Consider the following 27,874-nt stretch of genomic DNA (forward strand, 5'->3'; position numbering starts at 1 on the left):
CCTAAGACTTTGATCACAGGAATGGGGAAATGGGCAAAATCTAAGAAATAAAAGGAGATCACATAATGGAGTGGGCATGGTCTCCAAGCGGAATCCATTTACCCAGGGCAGCCAAGAACAGTAGGGCCTACGGTGGCTGATCACGCCCAGTGTGGTGGGGGTCCTGTGAGCTGCCCAGAGCCCCCCGGGTCACTGCAGGGTCACCGCAGGCCAGGCTTGGAAGCTCCCGACCCACATCGAAGCTGTGCCCCGAACCACGCTCACCAGCCTTCTCCAGCAAAATGCTCCTTATCATCGGCACACTCACTTGCACTCCTTTGTGAAAGGCTGAGCAGAGAGCAACTCCAGCTATAACTCTCCCTTGCTGCTGCATAACTGACAGCTCCCGGATGCAGCCAGGGGGCGGCCTGCGGAGAACATGCTCCAAAGAATCAACGACAGCATCGCGGCACGAACGCAACTCCACCTATCCCGGCAAACAGCAAGGTCGGGTGTTTGCAATGACCCCTGCTGCAGGGATGTTTTCAAGTCTAGTAAGCAAACAATCCCAGATTCGGGCCCCGCAGAATGTTCAAAAAGCAAAATATGGGTCAAGGAAATTCTGAGTCACAAAAAATGAAGACAGAGTGCCCTCTAGTGGCTCTGTGATGCTCTTTAGCATGGCTGATGAATAAACCCCTGGCAGTTTCATAGGGAAAATAAAAGGATTATTCATAACAGAAAGCCAAAGTACCTCACCTAAAGTGACAGCCACATATCATTAAGATTTCCACGGGAGCCGTATAAGTCGTTAAAATATTGAAGTATGAAAAGTTTCCATCATAAGTTAAACACTAGTGGGTATTTAAAAGTCTCTTACCCTGGGTCTTGAGAGGCAATGTCTTCAAACGCCTGGAGCCCGGGCCAGAGGCAGTCATATTAGCATGGCATGAAGGCGGCCATAAATCCAATTAAATAACCCAAATGGAAGCAGGTCGCACGGCAGTGCTTTGCTGTGGTGCCTTCGCTCAACAGCTCAATTCCTGGCCCTTCCATTAAACAAGGTAGGCTCCTCCCTGACAGGGAGATGACAAGAGGAGGCCCGAAGCTCTGCATCTCAAGCCAAACTGCTGCTGGATGCGGCCCGTGGGCAGTGACACCCTTGGGCAGCAATGAGACCCAGCCTCTCCACTGCCAGCCCCGCACAGCCGGCTGTGGTCACTCTTCCCCGAGCTGGGCCCAGACAGCAGCTGCCAGAGCACAGACCACTGAGCGAAGGTCTCTGTCCTCGCACCGTGGGAAGGATGCAGCAAGGCGAGTGCCTGCTCGCTGGACAGGGCAGGGTGCGGAGCGGCGGAACGCAGCATCCCGGGAGGCCTGGACTCCAGCTCAGTCTCTGCGTCCACGCAGTCACTACCCTGCCAGCGTGGCTCACCCTGAATCTGCACTCCTGCCGCGTCCCTCTGCAGAATCACCCTCCCTCACCTGCCCAAGAAGTGTGCGCCAGGACCCACTCCCCACACTCAGCGCCCCCGGCTGTCCCGGGAAAGGCGGGGACACAGCAGAACAAGGGGGTCCGTACTCGGGACTCTGCTGAGCCAAACCAGCCATGGGGATTCCGGAGCCCTGGGGTCACCGGGAGCCCTGGGGTCGGCACAGGGGAAAACTGTTAAGTTTCTGGCCTTTTCTTATGGATGCATCTACTGAGCTTTAAAGCCCAGCCCAGCCTCACACATGGAAGAGCTTTCCTTTAGCTTCCCACAGCCCTCTGCTATTTATTGTATATAATAGTGTGTTGTCTGGGTTGTCTACAGTTCTTCTTTCCCTCCTCTTCCTGGTCTTTCTGCTGGTCACAGAAGGAGTGGGAGGCTCAGGAGCTCCTTGTCCCACCAGTGAAGGTCTGGCCTGGGAGTGACATGCTGCTTCTCTTCTGTGCCGACTGCATGTAGCCCCGTGGCCCTCAGGCACAGAGGACTGGGAGATGTCCTTCCTCAGGCTGAGAAGGGGGAGAGGCAGGCATTGGTTCAGCCCTAAAGACTCCTGTAGGAGCGTCCAGAAGCACTCAAAGGGGCACTCCCCTGTGTGTCCAGGATTAGCGGGCTCACTTTCAACCGCAGCTGATGTGTAGCCAGAGTATGCAGTAAACTGTTCTGCTTTAAACCATTGAGATTTGGGGATTACTTGTTACTTAGCAAAGCTGACCAACAGACTCCAGGAAAAGGGAGGGAAAGAAGAAATGTAGACAACACAGACAACACACTATTATATAAAATAAATAGCAAAGGGCTGTGGGAAGCTAAAGAGAAAGTTCTTCCATGTATAAAACCTATTGTTTTAATGTGGGACTATTTTAAAACACTACTTCAAATTCTAGGTAAAAAGGAAACACAGAGCTGAGGATGTATTTCACAGTACACAGCATGCTGAGTGCGATTCCCAGTACCACAATAAAAAGGAAACACAAATTGGAATCAATAGTTTAGGAAATAACAACACTATAAATCAAAACCTATGAAACAGGGTTGAAGCTATACTTAGAGAAGAACTGCAAAACCTTAAATGTTTTATTGTTGAGTAAAAACAAGATAAATTAAACATTCAACTTTTTTTAAATCTGAAGAAATTAAGAGGATGAAATTAAAAACAGACGCACAGAAAGTCAAAATCAATTAGAAATAAAGATAAGATTTGAGATTGAAAGAACAACAGAATGAAATAAATCTGAGCTGGTTCTCCAAGGTTAGACCGGTGACACTGTCACCCTGGGTCAGCTGCCCAGAAAGGCAGCGGCTCGGCTCTCAGGAAGACACCAGAAAGGAAGCAAATCACAGGCATGGGTCAGAAGTTTAGAACTGGATGCGACTTCCTCACGGCATCTCTGGAAACGAGATGAAGCTGGCCATTTTCTCTACAGGATAATTATTCCAGAAGGAACATGAGATGAGGTAAAAATGTCCCCATGCAGAGATGAAGCAGTTATTCGGGCAGTGGACAGACGTGCACTCCAGGCTGCAGTGTGAGCTGCATATCACACACACACACACACACACACACCTCCACCCGCATCTGCACACTCCCGTACAGCTGGGCTTCGGGGGCTTGACATGATTTCTCGCTTTATTTTACATTTCCTGATCGCTACTGACACCGAGCAATTTTCATACATTAGCTACCTATTCTGGTTTCTTCTCTGCCAATTCTCTCTTCCTATCCTACGTTCATTTTTCTTGCTTCCTCATCTACCTCCTATTGATTTGGAGGAACTTTTCTATAATCCTTCTTTCTAATCTAATTCTAAATTTAAAATTTCTAAAGTTTTGATTTTTTAATGCATCTGGAATTTATTTTGTGCATGATATGAAATTACAACTGACTTTCCTATCTTCTACATGGACAAGCACTCATGCCTGCATTAGCAGAGCAAATGCTCCCACCCCAAAGACGCCTGCACCCTGATCCTCAGAACCTCCTGGTGAGCACTGGCTGCCTGCACTGCCAAGGGACACAGGCTCCCACCTGCTAACCTCAGTGGGGACATCGCACCGGTCTGGGTGGGGGTCCCCCCACACCACAGTCCCAGTGGGTAAAAGCGGGACAGGAGGCTGTCAGAAAGGGGTCTGCAGAGGCCACTGGGCTCCTCCACAGGCAGAGGTGGGTGAGGGGAGGCAGCGACCTTGGGAAACGGGAGAAGACCAGGAATGCAGCCCTGTGGAGACCTGGACTCCAGCCTCTGAGACCCCATGCTGGGCTTCCGACTTCCAGAACAGTAAGAAAATACGGTCGCACTGTTTGAAGTCACTGAGATCGAGGTGCTGTGTTACAGCGGCAATGAGAGCTCACACACACCTTCCCTGCAGTGTCTCCCGTACCCCACTTTGTCCCCCTCACTAAGTATCGATTTCTGCATTGATTCCATGATGTCCCTGTTCCTGCGACTTCATGGCGAAGTCTGCAAATCAACAAAGATGAAAGCTCCCTACTTCAAAAGTGCCTTGGCAATCTTTGACTGTGAATTGTTTTTAATTTTTTTTTTTTTTGGTACTGAGGATTGAACTCAGGTCCTTGCACTTGCGAGGGAGGCAGCGGAACCACTGAGCTAAATCCCCAGCCCAATTGTTTTTAATTTTTAAAAATAAATCTCAAAAGGACCATGGATGTAGCTCAGCAGCACCATGCCCACCTGGCAAGTGCAAGGTCCTGAGTTCGATCCCCGGTACCAAAAAAAGAAAAAGAAAGAAAGAAGGAAGAAAGGAAGGAAGGAAGGAAGGAAGGAAGGAAGGAAGGAAGGAAGGAAGGAAGGAAAGAAAGAAAGAAAGAAAGAAAGAAAGAAAGAAAGAAAGAAAGAAAGAAAGAAAGAAAGAAAGAAAGAGAAGAAAGAGAAAGGAAGGAAGGAAGGAATCTCAAAAGAAAATACATGCAGTGCGTGGGGGAAACAGATTCCAGAAAACACAGGGCATGGGTCAGTGAAAACCAGGAAAGTCCTGAAGCCCCTGGACTACCAGGGAGGGGTGTCAACAGGCACCAGGTGAGCGTGAGACCGGAGAGCTCGATTCTGGGGTGCTGCCATCCAGAGGAGGGCTCCAGTTATCAACAGTGTGCAGGAGACAGGGTTCGGAATGTCCTCCCCACAGAGAAACGGCAACTGTTGGAGTCTTGGGTGCTGACTGGCCTGACCCGAGTTACGTAAGGTCCGGTCCACGTGGCGGGAGCACACACCCCACCCCACAGGCACCCAGCATTATCACACGTGCCGGCCAATTAAAAACAAAACTTAAACCAGGACCAAAGCTGACAAAAATCCCAGAATTAGCACACACAGAGTTTACACTGTATTTGAAATGGAAATTTTCCTGAAATGACACTGACAGAAAGATGCTGCCACCCACCGCTCCAGCAAGGGGCTCTGCAGACCACCTGGCTCCACCTCGGGGAGGGAGCTCCACACGGAGGCCCCACTCACACTGAGGGGACACGGAGACTGGAGAACAATCCACTCCTCGTAAAACCCAAGAACTGAAAAAGCAGAACAGTCAAACCCTTCAAATGCACTGCTTCTGAAAAGAAGGAAAGGACTTACAGTGTGCTTTGCCCCAAAGCAATCAACTGGAGTTTGGGTGCATGTCTATTTTTAGCTATCTGTGAAAGTCCCAGAAGATCCTGAAAACAGAGGTCAGGACTCCAAGCTCTGGGCTAAAGAAGGAAGCGGGCTGTTCCTGCCCCTAGGAAGTTAAATTCAACAAGGCCAGTTTCTGCAACTATAATCTCAGCTCCTGAAGAAAATAGCCCTGAGGGACAGAATCCTAGCACTCCATGGCAGGACCTAGGAAAAGCGGGTGCATTCTGCCTGGACCCAGGCACCACAGCTCGGCACTGTCCTTCCCTGTCTGCCCATCTGGACCCAGCGGGAAGGCCAGCGTGACCACTGCAGCCAAGGTTGGGCACCTCCTTCAGCGGCCAGGGGACCCCAAGGCCCCCCTCACTCCTGCTCCAGTCACCACAGTGGACTCCCATACAGGCTCCACCGGGAGGGACAGGACCTGCACCCGGGTCCCCAAGCCCAGAGGACGGTCAACCACGGTGCTCCGGCCCCACACACCTGTGTGTCTGTCTCCAGCCTGCACGCCTTCTCGGTCCCTCTGTCACACCTCATGGCCACTCCTGCTTGGAGCCAAACACTCGATCCCACATCCCCAAGGCACACATAGGAGGTGCCTCCCAACAGTGCAAACCTGAGCTCGCACCCTGGCCTTCAGCACCGGACTCTCGGCAGGGTCTGAGGACGCCTGAGTGTGGGGCAGGTGACAGCGCCAGGCCAGGCTGCAGGGCACTGTCCGAGTCCCACGACAACGGCCGACTGACTGATCCAAATTCAGGCCCTCTGCAGCCCTGGCCTGTTCGCCTGGTGAGACCTGGCTGGCCTGAGCTTGTTCCTGAGGAAAAGGAGAGGCGCCGGGATGCTCACCTGAGGGGGACCGGGGCGGCCTCCCGCAGGGCCGCCGCTCCGCCCGGGGGCCTTCGGCACGTTCCTTGGGGGTCTCTGGCAGCTCCTCCGGGCTCAGCGAGAACCGGAACTGCACCGTCCCCACCTCGGTCTGCTTCACCTGCAACAGAGCCAAAGAGACTGTGAGGCCACCCTGCCCAGCCAGGTCAGGGGCACACGGGGCCAAGGCACCAGCCACGGAGCCACCAGTGCAAGTAAGATTATTAATCTAGGGTAAAAATGATCTGTTGTGTCATTGAAATCCCAAAAGAACACACTGGACATTCCAGAGTGGAATTTAACCAAGTAGAAATATATTTTCAATATATTTAATAAGTCCCAATATACTCAGCTGCTTAATTAACACGTAAAACTGACTTTTAATTCTGCACGTAGTTCTACGGGTTTGAACACAGGCACAATGCAGGCAACCAGCCCCAGGGGGGATTCAGGTCAGTGCCACCCGCCACACCTAGCCCTCGGTGGCCACGCCTGGCCCAGCGCCAAGGCCACGGTCTGGTCTCTCGAGAGAATGCCATCCAAACAAACCTGTAACACTTATGATCAAACTCCTTTTGTCCTGGGGATTGAACCAGGGCCTGGCAGATGGGAGGCAAGTGCTCCACCACTGAGCTACATCCCCTGGCCTTTTTCATTTTATTTTATTTTATTTTGAGACAGGCTCTCTCACAAAGCTGCCCAGGCTGGGCTGGAACTTGAAATGCTCCTGCCTCAGACTCCAGAGTAGCTGGAATTATAGGCATGCACAAGCGCACCACAACTTCAACATACGACTTTTGAGGCTGGCTCTTTCTCGCAATACAGTGTAGATGACAGTCATCCAAGCTGGAGCCACAAATCAACGGTCAGCTCCTTTTCATTGCGGAGTAGTATTCCACTGTGTGGGTGCAGCCCTGGTTCCTGTATGTCACTGGTTAGGAGCAACTGGGTTTTTTTCCAGCTGAGTGACTGTAAACACAGCTATAGTAAACTGGGGCACAGAGATTCTTAAGTGAGCCCAAGCCTCAATTTCTCTCATATGCGCACTGTGACTTACTTCTGGACTATTTCCTTCATCTCCGCGAGCCTCCTCCCCAGGAACATGCGACTCTGACTAATGTGGCTTTCTAGGGTGACCTCCAACTGTGCAGCCTGATTCCTCCGACTTCCCTGTCCTTCTTCAAAACTGCTTCAACTCTGCTCATCCCTCTGCCCTGTCACCTGTGTTTTACAATCAGCTTGTTCATATCTCAAAAAATAAATAGCCGGGGACGTAGCTCAGTGGTGCCGCCCCCTGCCTCGCAAGCGCAATGTCCAGTGTTGGAACCCCGGTACCAAAGAAATAAATAAGTAAATAAATAAAATTCTGCGGGGCTTTGCCTGAAAGTGCATTAAATCCAGAGGTGAGCTCTGGGGAGAGCTGGCTTCGCGGAGAAGGGGAATCTGCTGACACAGAAGCTGTTACACCTCTCCGCTTTTCTGGTCTCTGATCTCACCTGAGCAGAACCAAGGTGAGCCTCAGAGAGGAGGAGGCTTCCCAGGTTGCACCACAGAGCCTCGTGCGTGTTTGGTTAGCTTTCCTGTGCCTGGAGTTCTTCTCATACGAGATGCTGAATCTTGTCAGCTGCTAGGAGCATGTGAAGGTCTTCCTTCCCTCCTTTGGCCGTGACTGTGGTGAATTACCTCTGTGGGCTTTCTGGTGGAAAACGGGCTCCTATCTGTGCAGAAGTCCCCACCACTCGCTGCATATTATTCTTTTTACATAGTGTGAGATTCCATTTGTGAAGATTTTGCTTAAGTATTTTGGATCTGCTCATCAGAGAGCTGGGTCCCCAGTTTTGCTTTCTTGGTACTTACTGGTTCTGGTCAAGATAATATCAGTCTTGTTTATGAACAGGGGATTTCCCTGTCTCTTCCATTTTCTAGGAGAAACTGTAAAAAACTGAGGTTATTTCTTCCTTAAATGTCTAGAATTCAAGATGAACAGGCCTGGATATTTACTTCCCTGAAAGAGTTCGAGCAATGAATTGAATTTCTGTAATAGTTACAGAAGGACTTGGCTCTCTACTCAATCGGGGTAAATTTGGGCCATTGATAGAATGATATTAATTCTCCGCTGTTGCTGATCATACCCCACTGTCCACAGCCTAACCTGTGTGGTCGACAGTGATTGCTACTCTTTTGTTCCTACTACCGTAATTCATGTTCTCTCTTTTTTCTTTGCCATCTTGTCAGAAGCTCATCAATTTTATGGCTCTTTTCAAAGAATCAGGCTTTCTGCTCCATTTTTTCCTATTTTTTAATCCATTGTGTTTCTGTTTTTAATTTCAGTGGCTTCTGCTCTTCACTATTGACTTTTCTTCTTGCTTTAGGTTTATTTTGCTCTTTCCAGTTTCTAAAGGCATTAAAGATTAGATTAAGTTTTTCATTCCAATATGAGGACTTAGTGCTACAAATTTCTATCAACACATGATTTAGCTGCATCTTACAAATTTTGCTATGTTGTGTTTCCATTTTTGTTCAGATCAAAATATCTTCTGTTTTCTCTTGAGGTTTCCTCCTGGACTTATGGATTATTTAGAAATATACTGCTTAGTAATTTGGTTGTTGTTCTCTTTTGTTTTTTTGAGACAAGGTCTCACTATGTAATTCAGGGGGCCTTAAACTCACTATGTAGCCCAGGCTGGCCTCGAACTTGAGGTGATCCTCCTGCCTCAGCCTCCCAAGTACTGGATATTTGGTAATTTTTATACCTTTACTGCTACTGATTTTTAGTTTAATTCTATTATGATCAGAGATTATACCTTGGATAATTTTAATTCTTGTGAAATCATCAGCTTGTTTCATGACAGGATGTGGTCTAATCTGGTGCACTTAGAAAGCCCATGTACTGCTGCTCTTGGGCAGAGTGCTGGCAAACAACAACCAGATGCAACTGGAGGATGACGTCTTCCGAGTCTTTTCTGTCCCTGTGGTCTCTGTCTACTTAGAGAGGAGGGCTGAAACCTCTGCCTGGCATCACGGATTTGCCTGATTTTCTGTTCGGTTCTATTGGCTTTGCTCCGTGTGTTCTGAAGCTCTCTGTCTGACGCAAGCACTTTCGGGACCGTGACGTCTTCTTAGTGACTGTATCTTTCATCAGATGTGATCTCTCTCGGTTTCTGGACATTTCCTTGGTTCCGAAGTCTGCTTTGAATGATATTCACACAGCCCCTCCAGTTGTTAGTGCTTACATGTAATCTCCTCCATTCTTTACTTTTAACCTACATTGTCATATTTATTTATTCATTTTTCTTTGTTTGTTTGAGACAGCATCTCGCTACGTAGTTCAGGCTGGCCTTGAACTCACTATGTAGCCCAGGCTGGCCTCAGACTCGAGGTGATCCTCCTGCCTCGGCCTCTTGAATGCTAGGATGACAGGTGCGTGCCACTACATCATTATATTTAAAGTAAAAACCTTTTTTTTTCATTTAGTCTGACAACCTCTGACTTCACACAAAACATTTAGACAACTGACAATGTAATTATTAGTACATTTGGATGCAGGACTATTATTTTGTTATTACTTGCTCCTTCTGCTTTTTTTTTTTAAATCTCATTTCCCCTTTCTGTCTTCTTCTGAATTATCTCATCTTATCTATCTGTTGGGCCTTTACCTATCTCTTTGTATTTTATTTTAGTGACTGCTCTAGGTTTTAAATGTAAATTCCTGCCGGGCATGATGGTGCATGCCTGTAATTCCAGCATTTGGTAGGCTGAGGTAGGAGGATTGCCATGAGTTAGAGGCCAGCCTGGGCTACATAGTGAGACCTTTGTCTCAAAAAGCAAAACAAAAGTATATATTTAGCATATATTCAAAGCAAACAAAAGCATATATTCAAGTATATATTCAAGAATGCAGAGCCCCTACACCACATAGTGCTAGCACCTGCCCTCTTTTACCTTATAGCTGCCTCATCTCTCATAGCCACATGCCTTGAAATCTCATCTACATTTTTGCTTCAACCATCTAGCATATTCTAATGAACTCAAGAACAGTAGGATGTGGTAATGCACGCCTGTAATCCCAGCACTCGGAAGGCTGAGGCAGGAGGATCACCACAAGTTTGAAGCCAGCCTGGGCTACACAGTGAGTCTGAGGCCAGCCTGAGCTACATGATGAGACCCTGCCTCAAAAAGCAAACAAACAAACAAAAGGACTCCGGAATAGAAGAAAGCTCTCTCTCCTCATCTTTCTGTGGTCCTCCACGCCTGAGGTTTCGTATTTCCAACAGGGATCCTCTCCCTCTGTCTGAAGAAACCCCTTCAGCCACTCCTTTAGAAGACGCCTGCTGTGGATGAATTCTCTTGGTTCTCACCCACCTGCGGGCATCTCATGTCACCTTTGCGCCTCCATGAGTCTCGCTGCAGATCGGAGTCCGGGTGCTGGGTCTTCGTGCTCACACCTCTTATTGTCCTTCCAGCCTCCATGGTTTCTGACAAAGAATCCACAGTCATTCGAATTACTCATTTTCTAACTACAGCTCTTTCCAAGATTATGTTCGTTGTCTTTAGTTTTCGTTACCACAGGTCTTTAGTTTTAGTTATGACAGGTCTTGGTGTGGGTCTCTGCATTTCTCTTTGGCGTTCACTCAGCTTCTTGGATCTGTAGGATTAGAAGTTTTGCCAAACAAGGCATGTTTTCAATAATTACTTCTTTGAATATTTTTTTCTGAACCATATCCTTCTCCCCTCCTGGGATGCTGTGGATACAGGGTCAGTCTTTCTGGTACTGTCCCACAAGGCACTCTGTCCTCTGTTTTCCAATCAATCTTTCTGTACTGTTTAGGCTGGATCAATGCCATTGATTTACCTTCAGGTTCACTGGCTCTTCTGCCATCACCATCCTGCTGTGGACTCTATGTAGTGAATTTTTAATGTTGTTTACTTTATTTTCAGTTCCAAACTTCCCACTCCATTCCTTTCCATATCTTCTGTCTCTTTACTAAGACCTTCCATCTTTCCATTTGTTTCAAGAGTGTTAGCTCTTACTTACTAGAGCATTTTTATAATGGCTGCTTTAAAATCTTTGTCCAGTAATTCCAACACTGTGTCATCTTGGTGTTGGCGTATGTTAATGTCTTTTCCCTACAGGTGGAGATTTTCCAGGCTCTTTGCATGCCAATTAATTTTAGATGGTATCATGGACATTTTGCATATTACACTATGAGATACTGAGTCTGATTTAAGTCCCATGAAGAAAGATTGTTGATAGTTTTGCTAAAGCAGAGCTCAGCCCAGTGGGCTTGTGCTAGTCTCCGAGCAGTCTCCTGTGGGCTGTGGCTCCCACGTCAGTGCCATTCCCAAAGCCGGTGCAGTGCCCCACGGGTCTCTTCTGCATGTGTTCCTCCCATGGGCAGCTCTGGGACAGACAGCAATCCACCCCACGGTGCAGATCTCAAACTCCTCAGCCTGCTGTTCAGGGACAGATCCACACACCTGCAGCTTGGGGCGAGCCCAGGATTCTGTCAATGGATTTAGGCCACCCCCAAGTTCCCCCTCAGTGCTGTCCCTCAGTCCTCTCAGTTCCCAGGGCCCTGTGGGTTCTCCAGCCAGGCCTGCCATGCTGCACAATTCCTGGGGCTGACCTGAATCAAGGCCAAGCTGCAAGAAGATGTGGCTTAGACAGACGGGTGTGTGAAGGAGCTGGGCCGCATCCATCATTACTGGAAGTCAGTGTGTAATGTCTAAAATTGATAAACTAAAAAATCACAATAAGAGCATATTATCTGGAAAACAAAGGTAAATATCATAAGTCACAGCCAAGAATTGAAAGTGGCAGCTTCTGGAGATACAAACTTTTTACAAAACAGACAATTATTTGCTCAGGGGAAAAAGACAGGAGTTATTGAAGAAGAAAACATAATCATGATGTGCTACTTTGTTTCCCAGTAAACAACAGTAAAATAATCATTAACAACATAAACCCTAAAATCTACTTAGTCAAAAACTGGGATACTCATAACGCTGACACTTTTCCTTACTGATCTCCGACCCTCCTGCTCCTGCTAATTCCACCAGACCTGGGACTTGCAGGTGCTTGGAAGTTCACTCCATGGATGTGTGTGTGACCAGACGGGTGAGCCAGTCAGCTGGGCCAGGTTCCCAACAGGTCTGCCCTGACAGGCACCAGGGTCATCGGGGAAACGGCAGAAGCCATGCCTCAGGGTACAGGAGCCGACAGGCCCATGGCACCGGTGTTGTTCGCTGGCTTTGTCAGTCTACCAGTTTAGAGCAGGACACGAGGCAATGTCTACACACGCTGAGAACTGTCACAACTGGGGGTGTCGCTGTTATCGGATGATAGAAGCCGGGGCTGCTGCAGGATATCTCAGAGCACAAAGCAGCCCCAGCAAAAAGCACTGCCCAAACGCAAGCAGAACTGAGGCTGAGAAGCCGTGATGGAGACGTGGTGCTGCTCGTGGAAAACGGTAGTCTCGGGCATGCCAGTGTCCCAGAGACAGGCGCTCCTCCATGATACTCATGCCACACACAGTGTGTGCACTTAAAAATGAGGGCAGTGAACTGGCATGACCAGCCGAGAAGTAAACAGGATAAATACACACACATACGCACGCACTCATGCACACATGTACACACACAAATGCACACAGGAGGAAGGGGGCAGGGAGAATGGTGATGGCCTCAGGATTTCTGATAGCAATTTTATAATAAGGGCTCCAGCTAGACCATGTGGGAATGCACCAAAATCTGGCCCCATAATGAGAGACATTCCTTATAATAAGAAAAGCTGCACAATCAGCTGGCCCTTTATTCAGGTCCCCAAAGTATTATCCAAATCGTAAATAACAACACTGAAAATAATATCTGTTGCTAGAGTCAGCAGAGAAGTGACATATTGAAATAGGAGGTACAGTCCCCTTCCCTTAGAAAAATGAAACCATGGAGTGCTAAAAGGCTCCCATCTGCTCTGCTGACACAGGCGTATTTAGGACCGCAGGGGCCCAGCTACATCTGGGAGGGTCAGGACGGACTCCGCACACAGCCAGGGCACAGTAAGGTCCATGGTCATCTGTGAAGGACTCTCTAAGGCCACCCATGGGCAGGGGCAGCCTGGGGACCAGATCCCTGCGCTCCCTTCATCCTGCCCTACTTTACCTGCTCTCCAGAATGGAGTTCGGGAATATTCGATTCAGAATATGTTTTTCAAAACCTGGGAATTTCTGCCATGGACCTGCATCTACACAGCTGACAGAGCCAAGGGCCATGGAGGTGACGGACCAGCCACAGAGACAAGCGGGGGCAGGCGGCTGAAAGCCAGGCTGGGGCCTTGCTCTAGTCCCACTGCTCACCTGCCTGACAGGGGCCCAGGAGGCCACCATCCCAGGCACTAATGTGCTCACAGAGCAAGCACGCACAGAGCAGCAGGCACTGCAGAGGCACTGGCGGGTGGGCAGGGTCACTATCAGAGTTTACATCTATCTAGGACTCGGCCATCCTCTGTCTTTTCCAAGGCACATTCACGACACGAGAACATTCTGTTCATGAAACATGTGCAAACATCAGCCAACTTCTGGTTCTGCAAATGAGCTCGCCAGCAGCTCTCTGGAGAACCAGTACATGTGCAAAGCATGGTGTTACCTCTTCAGAGCTCCTGCTGTCCGAGGGCACCTTGTAGACCAGGCAGCGCGAGGGGCTGGGCCCAGTGCCACCCTGCAGAGGCAAGGAGACCCTGCCGTCACTGGCTTCCAGGTCGGGGCTCCAGACAGCCCAGCGGACCATGCGCATGCACGCCAAGTGGGACAAGGCAGTGAGCGACACAGCCTGCAGGTGAAGCAAAGCACACCACGTGTGAGTTATCACAGAAACCACCAGGAAGTCAACAGACTGCAAAATTTATCCAGAGCCCAGGGAGCAAGGGGCCGGGCACCCGTCCCACTTTACAGGAGGAGGAACTGAGGCAGGAGGACACAGCAGCTGCCCAGCTGTCCAGCCAGGACTCTTTCCCATCCTTCTCCCGTTCAAGGCGGCGATGGGTCCCCCAAAGTCCAGCACTGCATCTGTGGCTCCCTGTTCCACCAGGATGTGTCTGTGAGTTTCCAAACACTGTGCCTCACGACTTCTCCGCAACTCGGTCAGGAAACCCTAAGGACAGCACTTCACCCAGGGTGAGCAGTGCAGGTGTATATTCTGGGGTGATTAGCACATTTTACACAGCAAATTTTAAGCGGTACATTTCATAAATGCGACTCTCTGTGACACTGGGAAATCAATGTCATAAAGCTGGAGCCTTCTGTGCTGTTCCTTTTTCTCCCTGCTCCATCACTGGTCCCTGAGAAAACCCTGGGGTAGCAGCACAGGAGAAGGTAACTTCCACAAGGTTGGCTCTGGGCCTTGACTCAGCAAAGTCTAAAGTCGCCCCTTTTACCCATTTTTTTTTTTAAGTAGTGGAGAATACAACTGAGCTCAGGTCTGTGTCGGGCAATGAGCCCAGTGACAGCTGGCAGAGGACTTTGGAGGTACGGCCCCGCCCTGCTGGCGCCTCAGCAGGCTCCCTTGGTAGGCGGAGCATTCACAGCCAGGGAGAGTACCGGAAGCAGGGTCAGACTGGGACAGAGTGAGTCCCAGGGACACACTGGGCCCTCACAACGGGAGGAGCCAGGGAAGGAGCCCACAGCCTTCTCGGCCATGCGTGGAGAGGAAACAGCCGGTGGCAAGGGGCTGTGCTAGGGATGCCACCCCCGGGCTCCCTTCCCAGGCAGCAGGTGGCACCCAGCTGAGACTGCAGACCAGCGGGGCAGCTGCCGCTGTCCCTGGGCAGCAGGTGCAGGGCTCCTGGCGTGGCGAAGAGACCAAAGGTGCACCTGGATGTGCATTTTAGAAAGCAGATGCCAGGAGACCTCCAAGTTCACGCCAGCCTCTCCCGGATGTCCCTGCAACCCACACCCACCTCTTGTAGCCTCTGTGCCGTGCAGGGACATCCCCAATTAGCATCGGGCTTCCAGTTGCTCTCTCTTCCCCGCAGCTGGACCGCAAACCACTGTCCCCTGCAGCAGGGCCCAGGCTGACCCAAGCCACACCTGCACTGGACATCGAAGTCAGGACACCACCACGTTCGTGCCCAGGCCGAGGTACATGGAGATTTCACACCCTGGCCACTTGGTGGGAAAACCTCACATCCTGAACGTCAGTACAGAGTCAGAAGAGACTGAGCCCTCGTCAGGGACAGCAGCGTGTGCCTCTGCCCCAGCCACTGGCCGCGGGAGGTCATAAAGGGTGCCGGGCGGAGGCAGGAACAATGCAAAGGTGGTGATGAACCCACTGCCTTTTGTTTTTGTTTTTTGAGACAGGGTCTCATTATGTAGTTCAGGCTGGCCTTGAACTCACTGTGTAGCCCACCCTGGCCTCCAACTCAAGGTGATCCTCCTGCCTCAGCCTCTGGAGTGCTGGGATTATAGGGTTGCAGCACCATACCTGGCTCTCACTGCCTTTTAAAAGTAAAATGACATAGAAGGAAAAGTGGTCACTAAATCCCTTTCAGGACTCAGCAACATCTAGACTCCCTTTGCAAATAGCCAACTGTGGAAAAGCAAACTTCTGACAGGGTCAAAAATAAGCTACAGGGGCCAGGATTTAGCTCAGTGGTTTCGCTGCCTGCTGCACAAGCGCAAGGACCCGAGTTCGATCCCCAGTACCAAAAAAATTAAAAAATAAAAAATAAGCTACAGATCCAAGTTGTCAGGCTATTTGTGCAACTTCTGGTTTCATTTTTCACAGTAGGTGATGCGGATACCTCATCTTCCAAGCGCTCAGTTCTCTCGGATTCTCTGGCTCTCGGCAGACACAGACCTCTCCCGTGAGGTATCTGTCAGCTGCATGAGCATCTGGTCCTCCTTACCCCCATGATCCCCTCTGCCTGGGACCCGTGGGCTGTGGCCCCCGGCAGTGCCCCTGCCAGCGTCAGCCCACGCCCCACATGGACACTGTGCAGTCAGGGCCTCCTAACGCCTGGGCACTGAGAAAAAGGCCAAGCGCAGCCAGGCATGTGCACAGAGTGGGGAATGGGAGCGATTATTTGGCAGGCTCCAACCATCAGCGAGTTCCGCTGGTTAAGGGAGATCACCCAGCCCGCACAGCAGCCCACACCTGTAATCCCAGCTACTCGGGAGGCTGAAGCAGGAGGATGGCTTGAGTCCAGGAGCTCAAGGCCAGCCTGGGCATCATACCAAGACTTAGCCTCAAAGAAAAAAATGATTACTATCAAAGTGCGGGCAAAGCCACAGCAGAAAGACCCAGGCCTAGGAAACGCTATGATCCAGGGCACCTCAGTGCACTGGGGGTGCACCAGAAGAGCTGCCTGTCCCCACCCCAGTGTGCCTCGAAGCATCACGAGAAGAGATCACCCTCGAGCTTGCAGGTGCCCTGTGTGGCTGGCAGGTGCCCCATTAGAGCAGAGCACAGGGAGATTTGAGACTGAGCCAGGGGAGATGCAAAACACAGCCATGAGCAGGCAGGGCAGAGACGGGAGGACACAGCCACGGCCCAGGGCCAACCGGCAGGAGCAAAGACAGCCTCGCTGGGGCCTCGGAGGAGCCCAGCACCGGGAGACACCGAGTCGGAAGTGTGAAAGGACAAACACACCCTGAGCCACTGTCTGTGGGAGTCTGCAGGGTGCCCAGGAAACTCGGGGTGCCCAGGAAACTCAGAGTCCCAGTGGCTCTGTCCTCGGGGCATCTGTCAGCTTCTCCCCTGCACAGGTCACCGTGCCAGCCTGGGCCCTGTCCCGCCAGGCGCTCTCATCACAAGTCAGGCCCCACGGGCACCAGCCTAGCAACCCAGGCTGGCTCTGCTGCACATGAGGCCACAGGAGCCTCAAAACCCAACGATCACTGAAACCAGCGTGTGCCACGTGGGAAGAGCCACGGAGTGCTGGTCTGCTTTTAAACAGGAAGAACCGACGATCCACAAAAGCAAAACACAAACAGGGCGGCAGAGCATCCGCGGAGAGACAGACGGCAGCATCTGGAAACACGCGGTGCAGGAGCGGCTCCAGCCTGTGCTATAAAGAGGGCGATGGCCCCAGGACACCGATGGCCTCCAGGGTGGAGGGGAGCCCCGGTCCATGCAGCTCCCACATGCAGGTCTGCCTCATCACAAACAGGAGCGGGAAGCATGAAAAGGGAGCTTCGAGGACTGGGACACCTGAGAGGGGACATGGGGCGCACGGACAGCAGGGAAGAACCGACTACGGTAGGCGGTGGTTAGGGGTCAAGGTGCCACCTAGCGGTAGGGACTTCCTAGTGAGCACCAGGCCCCAGGCAGGCTCCATGCCCATGGCAGATGGATGGACAGGCAGGCAGGCAGGCAGACTGACAGATGAGGTGAGCATTAAGAATGGAGGAGGAGGGGCCAGGGATTTAGCTCAGTGGTCTCGCTGCCTGCTGTGCAAGCGCAAGGTCCCCAGGACGGAGCTAAAGCAAAGAGGTGGAGAATTCCCTCAGGAGTCCAGCAGGTCACCTCCACTGTGCTCCGTGCCACCGCTCCAGTGAGTGAACTTCGGCTTAAAAAAACATTTTTAAAAAGACAAATTGAGGGCCAGGGATTTAGCTCAGTGGTTCCGCTGACTGCTCTGCAAGTGCAAAAACCTGAGTTCAATCCCCAGTACCAAAAAAAAGACAAATTGAAAAACAGTTTTTAAAAAGTTGCTATCTTGGGCCGAGGATTTAGCTCAGTGGTTCCACCGGTACCAAAAAAAAAAAAAGTTGTTATCTTTCCTAAAACCCTAAGAGAAGCCTGACATTCGGGATGAAGCAGAAGACTCAGCAATCCCTCGCTCCTTAGCAAGTCAAGCATGGACGACTTCAAATCAGCGAATCAGCAACCCTGACCGCTTGCAGGGCTCGGACGCCAAAGTCTCAAGCTTCGGCAGACAGAGACACAGAGGCCTCCGCCCAAGGCATCACGCACTGCCCACTGCACCAGGCAGCACGGAAGGGACTTGACCAAGACATGCACTGAGCTCCACAACACAGAGGGACGATTCCAAAAGACCTCAGGAGAGCTCCCTACAGCCAGATGTGGTGGCACACATCTATAATCCAGCACTTTGGGAGGCTGAAGCAGGAGAATCTCAAATTAGAGCCCAGCTTGGGCAACTTACCAATTTAGTGAGACCCTGCCTCAAAATTTTTATAAAAAAGGGCAGGAGATGTAGCTTAGGGCAGGAGCCCTAGGTTCAATCCCCAGTATCAAAAAAAAATGAAAATTAAACTTTAAAAACCCTCTACAGATCTAATTTCCAAGCTTCAGGAAACTTAGATTTGTGGAATTTTCAGAATGACTCCAAACACAGAAAACTCCAGAGCGTGGCGCTGCTGTGTCCCAGGCACCTAGACCAGGTCCTTGCAGGAGGCGAGCACTCGAACTTTTGTTAAACCAGCACATTGTGTTCCAGAACATCAGTCGATAGATACACAATAAACTGACTAGATCTCTACCACTCAGAGATCCGGCAAAGGGCTTATTTTGTTACATGACCCCCAAAAGCCCCGTTTTTGCCCCCACGAGGCCCAGGGCCCAGGCATTCTGAGGTGGAAACATGGAAAGACGCACAGTCTGGCTCTTTGCAGCTCTTCTGCCCCATGTGCTCTGTCCCGTGTACTGGGGAAGTCGCCATAGCAGTCAAGCAGCAAACCTCGAGGAGCCCAGCCCCGCACGCCCACAACCTTCCAAAGCAGTAGCACTGTGGGACCTGACACGGCGCCCTATCCCCAGAGTCCAGGGAGGAAGGCTGCTTCTCAACCACTTCACAGCTAAGCAAAGGCAGAGGGCACTGACGAGCTGTTAGCAGCTTGGACTACCCAAAGGATGGCAAAAAACTGCGCACGTGCCGCTGGTTTGTTTTTGGTAACTCGGGGCCCAAGGAACTCACTCACTCGGGTGATCATGCACGGACTGGACCTGGCGTTGGCCAGCATGCTCCCGGACCAGGCTCCCCTCCAGATATGCCATGTACAGACGGACCACCTACAAGGGCCACGGGCAACCGCGACTCTCAGCACCTGGTCCGAAGCATGAAGCCAGGAAAGACGTTTCATGATGCAAGGGCCAGAAATAAGGGCACACACCACGAGACGGAGAGGCAAGCAGGAGGCCAGCGGGGGGACAGAGCACAGTGTCACAGCAGCGTTAGGGATCCAACCCATAGCGAGAAAACGTGCAGGACCTGGCTCGGGCGGGAGACTTTGTTCAGGGATCCATTCCCGGGACAGGCGCTGTTTTGGTCCTCCCACTTCTAAAGGGAGCCTGGAGCAACGTCCACCAGAGCTGACTGAGCATCTGATGGGCTAGAGGAATTTATTTCACGTTCTGAGTGTAATCGTGGTGTTCGCAGCAAGGCGCTGCATTCTGTCTTTGCAGACCCAGTGCACTATTTGTGGATGAAATGACTCGAGGTCTAGGATGTGCTCCAAAACAATCGAGGAGGAATCGCAGAGGCCAGGCTGGCCATGAGCAGCGAGCTTGAGCCTGATGCTGGGGACACAGGGTCACTGTGTTTCTCTCCACCTGTGTTTATGTCTGACATTTTTCTAGAATAAAAAGAGTATTTTTAAAAAATGTACATGCCACAGGAACTAGCACAAAGAATCAACAGCTGGGATCTCATCTTATTAAAAAGCTTCTGCAGGCCGGGGATTTAGCTCAGTGGTTCCGCCACCTGCCTCGCAAGCGCAAGGACCCGAGTTTGATCCGCGGTACCAAAAACAAAAATAAAAAATAAAAAAATAAAAAGCTTCTGCACTGCAAGAGAAACCACCAACACAGCTAAGAGACAACCTACAATGTGGGAAAAAAATTTTAGCAGCTGTACCTCAGACACAGGGCTACTATCTAGAATATATAAGGAATTGAAAAAAATCAGACCCCCCAAATTCAAAGACCCAATTCAAAAATGGGCATCTGAAATGAACAGACATTTCTCAGACAAAGAAGTAAAAGCAGCAAATAAACATATGAAAAAATGTTCAACATCACTGGTCATTCGAGAGATGCAGATGAAAACAACACTGAGATTCCACCTCACCCCAGAAAGAATGGCTGCTATCAAGAAATCAACCAATAACAAATGCTGACGGGGGTGTGGGGAGAAAGGAACCCTTCTCCATTGTTGGTGGGAGTGCAGACTGGTGCAACCACTGGGGAAGTCAGTATGGAGATACCTCAAAGAACTAGGACTGGAGGTCCCATTTGACCCAGCTATTCCACTGCTGGGGATCTTCCCAAAAGAATTAAAAGAATCATACCACGGCAATATATGTGCACCCATGTTTATAGCGGCACAGTTTGTAATAGCTAAAGCTTGGAAGCAGCCCAATCGCCCATCAACTGGAGACTGGATAAAGAAGATGTGGTTTTTTTATAAAATGGAGTACTACTCAGCCATAAAGAATGAGAAACTAGAGACATTTATAGCTAAGTGGATGCACATTGAGGCCATCCTCTTAAGTGAAATAAATAGGACACACATGTGTAAATACCAAATAGTTTCTCTGGTGTGAGAAACTGAAAGTGCAAATAAGGATTAAAATAGTTAAAACAAATAACTGATGATTTGAAATAGGAAGAAAATGTTTACAGGAATAGGGGGAGTGGGACAGAAGGGGAAAGGAAAGTAGGGAAAGGAAAAAACATGAGAAAAGGAAAAACATGGAAACAAAGCCTATGTAAATAGGGAAGGGTGGAGGGGGTGAAGGGCGCACAGGGAATGGGGAAAAAAATAAGAACCGAGATACATCGCGTACAGGTACAAGATCCCAATGATAAATGTAAACATATTGTATACCTAAAATGTATCAGTAAAAGAATTTAAGCAAAAAAAAAAAAAAATGTACATGCCAAAGTGTTTGTGGATGAAAGGAAATTATGCCTGGAACTTGCCTCAGAGCAGCTCGAAAGGGCTGTGGAGAGGGACAGAAAGCAAATGGCCCAGGAAGGCATTAACTGCGGGAGCGGCCTGAGTTCGAGTTACTGCCCGGTCCATGTTTGTTTAAAATTTCCAGCAAAAGAAGTCCCCACAAAGAGACAAGAAGGAAGAAGGAGATTCGCATCCTAGATGCATAAACACGCTTGAAAAGGTCTCATCCAACCGCAGATGACGTCCCTTACAGAACAAGGGGACCAGAAGCCCAGCAGCTGTGCCCCCAGCCCCTCAGGCCCATCTGAGCCAGCAGAGGGGGCCACGTGGCTGAGGCTCATGTTCCCACCATCACCCAGACCCGCTGGGGTGAAGGAATGAGCCTGGGGCAGGCGCTGCAGGTGCTGTGTTCTCCTCCAATGTCCAGACCTCTCTATGCTGGGGGCCGACGCAGGGCTCACCCCTGAACTGCTTAATGGCAGTGATTTGTGAGGAAAATCAGCTCCTGCCGGGCTGCACTGAAGGAAGCATACTTGATGACAGTGAACAGAACCCAGTATGGGATGACAGTCATCATGGCCACATCCAGAAGAACTGACAGGCTGGGACACGTTCCGAAAGTCCCCTGGGGCCAAGGCGACAGAGGATTCCAGCAAAGACTTAAAAAATCATAACAAGTGTCACAGGACGTCCGGGTTTGTTTCAGCACTTGGACTTTACGCTCACGATGACCTGTAACATTCCGGAGGCACCGTCACCTAACTGTGAGAGTCCAGAGCAACAGGAAGCCTCCCGCCACGATCCACACCTCACACTGCAGCAGCACCTGGGCGTCGCCCACAGCCCGGTGTCAGGGGCCAGGGGCACAGCGCACTCCCCGCTGCTCACTTCCCAGCCTCGGAAGCCACCCCCAGCCCAAGACGCCCAGTCCCACCCAGCCCCAGGGCCCCGCACGGCTGCACTGTAGAAGGAATGTCCAGAAGTAAATAGAGCAGGACTGGGGACAGATCCACTGACATGACTATGGCCCTGGGCTGGCGCTAAGAAGGCCTGGTGCTTCTGGACCGTGTCCCCGACGGGACTCTGAATCACACAGGCTGGACGTGTGGCCACTGCGCCCGGCACCCTGTCCCCAAGGCTCCCCGTCCTCCTCACCCCTCCTCAGGGACAACCATGGGCCGAGGGCAGGCCACTCCACCCAGGACACCCCTCCGGCCTTCTTTAGGGACTTGCTGAAAAAACACCGGCTTTTTTAAACAGAAAAGTGAATCATAAGAATAAAGTGAGTTGACTCTACCAAGCAATCTACAGCAGCAATGTAAACGATGTCATGCACCGTACTTCTATGAATCCTTACTCCCCACTGTGATTTGGATACATGTAAAGTCCACTCTAAGTCGCCATTTATCATTCACAGATTCCAGCTTTCCTACCTAATGTCATATGAGAAATACAATAAAATGGCCTCGTTTTTCAAAATAATTATTGATCCAATAATCATGAATTAATGCACTCACAATACATGAAACTTACTGAACTACGTCCGCATCAGCCAGCAGAATATACCCTGAACATGAAGACAATGTGTTCTAGAATCATACTCTATACTTGCTATGATTTTCTTTTTCTTTTTACAGCACTGGGGGTTGAGCCCGGAGCCTTTGAACTGAGCTACATCCCCAGACCCCAGCTCTTTCTAACTTTTTAAGACACAGTCTCACTAAAGTCATTAAGCTGCCCAGTCTGAACTCAAACCTGTCATCCTCCCGCCTCAGCCTCCCAGAGTGCTGGGATTACAGATCTGCACCACCATGCCGGCCTTGCTACAGCTTTTAATGGGCAAGAGAACACTCCTGTTGTGTCCACACTAGGTTCACAGGGCCCACCCATCCCTGGAAACCTGGGCACAGAATGCGGATTCTCACGTTGCTGTCCACTCCTGAAGGGCTGCTGAACACGTACTCCAGCTGAAAGGTGATGGCAAAGGCAGGGTGACTGACCATCTCGGCGAGGCGCAGGCGGCTTCTCAAAACCAGAGCCTGATTTCCAGAGCTGGGTCAGAAACAGGTCAGGGCCCCTGAGGGCGTCAGCTCCTGCCCCGAACGTGCCCATGCCCACCACCCGCCCAGCACGTCCACCAGCCATGCTGCCGAGCGCGCAGGCCAGTCCCCAACCAGGGCTTCCTCTTCCCAAGTGTTGAAATCAACACCTTTCCAAACCGCCAGGGCCAGCCTGCAGGACGGGACGACACTGCGAAGAAGTGCCATGGAGGAGAAGTGGCTCTTCCTTGCGACGGGCTTCGGCCCGCATCACAGGACAGGAGGGCAGGCCACCCCAAGGCGCCGGGATTCGGGGTTTGGGAAGCACCGGATTAAAGGGAGCAGGGCTCTCTGCCTTTGGGATGCCACAGTCCCGGGGCACATCGGACTCCCCACGCAGGGGCTCCGCGGACCCTCAGCAGCCCCAGCCGGAAACATCCAAAATGCAAACTCATGGCTGCCAGGGCACACACAACACACGGGCTCCACCCAGTGTGCAGCCCAGAGCTCTGCACAGAAGCTCACAGCAGAGCATGAGGAGGGGCTTGTCTGGTGGAGGTAGGACAGCCTCGCCTCCCCATGGCCCTCGCACGTCCCACCGACCTCCACACGGGCCCCCGGGAGGGTACCTGGTTCTGGAAGAGGAGCTGACTTTCCTGCTGAAGCTGGCGGAGCGCGTCAAGGCCATGTCCATCTCGGGCATCAGCACCACCACCTGCGGCCTCTGCACGAAGCCCAGACCGTTGTGCACGCCCACGTGCAGGCGTCGCTCCAGGACCCCCAGGGGGCCACCGTCCAGCAGGCCACCTCCCTGCCAGGGCACAGGGTGGGCAGATGAGCCCTGCACCCCAGGGAAACGGGGTCTCCAAGGGCGCTCCGGGGGCAGGCATGCAGTGGGAAGGAGGCAAAGCGGAAGCCACGGGCATCTCCAGATGAGGTGATGCTTAGTATAAGGGGTCCAAGCCAAGGAGAGGTCATGGCCAGCGATGACCACCAGCTGCGGGACACTTCCTGGGGAATCCTGGCGTTTCCCACGCAGCACGGCCTTCTCCGTGCTGCACCAGGTACCGCCACTGCTGAGCCCGATCTGGGCCCCCGGGCTTGGGTGACAAGGCTCGGGTCTGCGGGTCTCAGGGCCACCTCCCCGGGGAGAGGCTGCAAGGAGGGGAGGCACCGAGGCAGAGCACGCTGCCTCTCAACCCCGGCACACAGACGGGACGTGAGGAAGGAGCGCGCAGGCGGCGCACGCCCAGGCAGTGAGTCGTAAAGCAACAAAAATGGAACCTGCCCCAGAGTGACGGCTGGGCACTGAAGCATTGCATCTTAACAGAGATGAACAGGCACGCTGACAGATGAGCAGGGACGCCCCTCCAGGGTATTAGGGTTTATTAAGTTATGTGATCTCTGCAAAATGATCTGAGTTTCACAGTGTTCTTCACTGTCCATTACTCAAGCTGAATGGACCGAGATTCAGCCTATTAGTTTTTGGATAATGAAAATAAAATTACAGAAATAACTGAGTATCCGCCAATTGGACAGTAACGAAAACACCAAGGCTGCTAAAATACATAATAAAGTTATTTTACGGGAATATGCAAAATTCAACAATGAGGCTCTTGGAATATCTCTGCCCTCACACAATCTGCTCTGAAAAATAAGAACACAGCAGGAAGTGCACAGGGAAATGGATGCTGCCACTTCAGTCCGGCTCTCCGCTCTGCTTGCTTTCCACCTAACCTGGTGCTATGCGGAGCCATGCCGTCAAGGAGGGGAGGGTGCAAACGGGGCCCTGGTCCATAAAGACATCATCAGTAACCTGGGGCCCACAGGTGGGGCCCGCCTGAACCGCTCAATCTCCTGACCACTAAACATCACAGCCCCGCCAGTGCAGACACCGCTGGTGCACACGACCCTGTGCAATGGACAAAATGGTCCCTGTCCCCGCAGTCCTAACACTCGGGAGAGGAGCCCAGGGGTCAGCCCTGCACAGAGAGGAAAGCTGAGTGCCCCCAGGCAGCACTAAACCAAAGGAGACGTGGTGCCAGTGTCACTGAAGAGGCCTGGTAGGGGCCGGGGAGAGCCCCCGGGACGTCACGTGTGCACGGGACCGGAAGCTGCGTGTGTTGCACACAGATCTACAGGAAGACCAGGAGAAAGCCCCGGGTCCCAAGGCCGAGACGGGCCAGCACCAGGGCATGGGGCGCGGTGGCCCAGGGAGCAGTCAGGGCCCCGCAGAGACCCAGGCCCACTGTCCCGCACACGGGGACCACAAGGACAGGGCTCCAGCCCAAGGGCCAGCAGAGGGTCTGAGACAAGGAGGTGAGCCTGCTGGACGTGTGCTCCGGGAGACCTGGCTGACTACGCAGAGGATGAGGCCACTCCCTGGGACTCCGGAGAGGAGCCAGCGGGCCCACACCTGTCAGAAGACATTCTCAGGCAGACAAGCAGCAAACTTCACCCACAGCCACCAACAGAGAGAACTGAACACCAGCCTCCAAGACCCGGGCCAGGACGAGGCACCCAGCGCCGGCCCCACTGGCTCTGCCCCACCCCAGGGCCACGCCAAGGGGGTGAGACCCGAGAGCTCCAGCCAAAGCCCCACATCAGTGACCGTCTGTCTGGTCCAGGTCACCCTCCAGCAGCAGCTGGGCTGGGTTGCCCAGAGGCAGAGGCCCAAGGGAGAAGCAGAAATGCACGGACATTCTCCAGCCTCTGCTGCACTGAATTTGCAACTGTCTCAAGCAAAGCCGCCAGGGGCAGAGGATTCACACCATGGGCAAAGGCTGTGGCCCCAGCAGGCACCAGAAGCCAGCCCGGATGACCTGCAGCTTCTGCAGACACCCATGAGGACTCCGTGCACCCTGCCTGGCTCTCCTCAGGAAGAGCCAGGATACGCACGCAGGCAGGGTGCCCTCAGCAGGCCACGGGGCCCCAGACTGCACACGGCCAAGAGCCCACCCACAGGAAGACAGACAGGTAAATGTTTTTCGGGCAAGAGAAGGGACGGGGTGCCCCTTCTCCCCACCAGGCCATCAGCCCGGAGCAGGAGGCCGGGCCGGGAGGGCGCGGCAGAGCCATGCATGGCACACACCATGTTCCTAGGCCACCCTGCCACGGGGCCTGCTCAGATGGCCACAGATGAGCCGTGCGCCCCAGAGAACTGACAGGAGTCAGCGGGGATCTGCTTGGACGTGGCATCTGACAGCCTGCAAGCCGATCACCGCCAGGACAGGCCCAGGAGGAGCCTCGGGCGTTCTGTGTGCGAGGTGAGCCCTACACATGGCATGGTGTGTGTGGTCCTCACTGGGGGCCGCTCCAACATCCCACCTAACGGGGTAAACTCCCGGCCTCCAGGGCTCGGGAATAAACCCACATCTTAGAATCATCAGGGAGATGGCTGATGTGCTCCCCGCCCGGGCTCTCTCGGGAGGAGACTCAGGATGGCGTCCACACCAAGGTGCAGCGTGGGGTGCCGGGCCAGGGAGCACCTCTCACAGAAACCACCTTGGAGGCAGGAGGGACAGGGCAGCGGCTCCGGACACTCCCGACGTGAGCCACATCCCCAAAGTGTCCTCTGTAGATGTGCCTTATGGGTTTCTCCAAGCCCACTTGATGACATAATTTCCTTTTTTTTTTAATTGACCCCAGGGCCACTGTACTGAGACAGCCCCGATCCCAAAGTCTAAGCTGCCCAGACTGAGCTTTAACTTCCAACCCTCCTGAGATTACAGCTAAGCACTGCCACACCTGGGTATGCAATTCACTTTTAAATGAAGCTGCTTCACAATCTATCAAAATTTGAGTGTCAGGCTAACGCCTTCACTGCTGTTTAATACAACATAAGGCTGCAGGGTTTGTGGGGGACTTGGTCCCTGGAGGGAATGGGTCCTCCGAGACCTACCTGATGGACCACTTCAGGGACAGAAAAAGCCAGAAAAAGGGGAGAGATGGGACCGTGCCCCATGGGCCACACTGCCCAGGCCCTGCAGCACCGATGCCCCGCCCCAGGCGTCCCTCCCTGCAAGAAGTCATGTTGTCCCCCACCCCACCACGAGGGGGGTACCTCCTGGGAGTGGTCCTGGGCAAGGAGTTCCAGAAGCTCCTCCTCAAACTTCTCGAGGGAGGGATACAGGGAGAAGAAGATGTCGTCCAGGTGCCACGTGGAGGTCTTCTGAAGGCGTGGCTTCCAGAGGGCATCACCTGCAACAGTGAGAGGGCTCTCTGAGAGGGTCCCGGGGAGCCAGTGGGATCCCACAGAGACTGAGACATGGGTGGCGGCTCCGGGACACCTCGAGCCACCGAGCCTCAGGGACAGGAACTGCACTCAACACCCAAAGTCAACCCAGACCTCGTGCTGGGCGACTCTAAGACCATGGGTTATGAAAGGCAGAACAGCACCTGTGGCCTTCAGCTCGGCTTCCTTCCCTTCAGGAAGAACAGAGCTGAAGCTGCCATTTCCCACGCTGGCACACTCGCCTGGAACCCTCTGGACGCACACGGGAACACGCACGTGGCGCTGCCACATGCGGAGACCTAGACATAGCTGGCACCACGAGAAAACAGCCTGGCCCTGACCAGAAGCGCTTCCTGAGCCCCTGAGGTCCGGGGAGAGCAGTGCCCCACGATCGAGCTCAGGGACAACCCGAGGCAGGCAGGGCCGCAGGGCTGTCAGGAAGGCAAAGCCAGCTGCTGCCCACAAACACACAGCCAGGGAACCTGCCCTCTGGCTCCCCACCTCTCCTGCTCCTGTCTGTCTCCTCCTACATTTCTTGTGATTCTTTACACATCTGGTACAAAGGTACAGAGTTTTAAAGCCAACTCTGAAGTTAAGAAAAGTAGAAGAAGAAGAGAGAACCAGTGGAGCTGGTACTCGATGCTAAGAAAAGGGCTCCCAGCCGAGCACCCACCTGACGCTGGAAGGGTTGGGCTGGGCTGGAAGGTGAGTCTGCCTCTGCCTGGCGT

At 52.2% G+C, this 27,874-nt stretch overlaps 1 protein-coding gene across 8 annotated transcripts in view; it reads right to left on the reverse strand.

Annotated features, from left to right (window-relative positions):
• Nphp4 (nephrocystin 4) overlaps positions 1-27,874 on the reverse strand; it is a 101,499-nt gene that overhangs the window by 36,901 nt on the left and 36,724 nt on the right. For 6 of the 8 annotated variants that reach the window (XM_087214589.1, XM_013065202.3, XM_087214588.1 and 3 more), the window contains 5 exons: positions 26,976-27,112; positions 23,542-23,723; positions 22,799-22,925; positions 13,601-13,783; positions 5,942-6,080 (listed from right to left, as the gene is read on the reverse strand). In XM_087214589.1, the coding sequence (XP_087070715.1) occupies positions 5,942-6,080; positions 13,601-13,783; positions 22,799-22,925; positions 23,542-23,723; positions 26,976-27,112 (768 nt within the window). The remainder of the gene's footprint in view (positions 1-5,941; positions 6,081-13,600; positions 13,784-22,798; positions 22,926-23,541; positions 23,724-26,975; positions 27,113-27,874) is intronic. The other 2 variants (XM_004863744.3, XM_021243428.2) reach the window with 2 other exon arrangements.

This window comes from Heterocephalus glaber, unplaced genomic scaffold (assembly GCF_053883595.1).
Source record: "Heterocephalus glaber isolate CG9 unplaced genomic scaffold, H.glaber_assembly_v1.0 deba00001447, whole genome shotgun sequence".
NCBI classification, from domain to species: Eukaryota; Metazoa; Chordata; class Mammalia; order Rodentia; family Bathyergidae; genus Heterocephalus; species Heterocephalus glaber.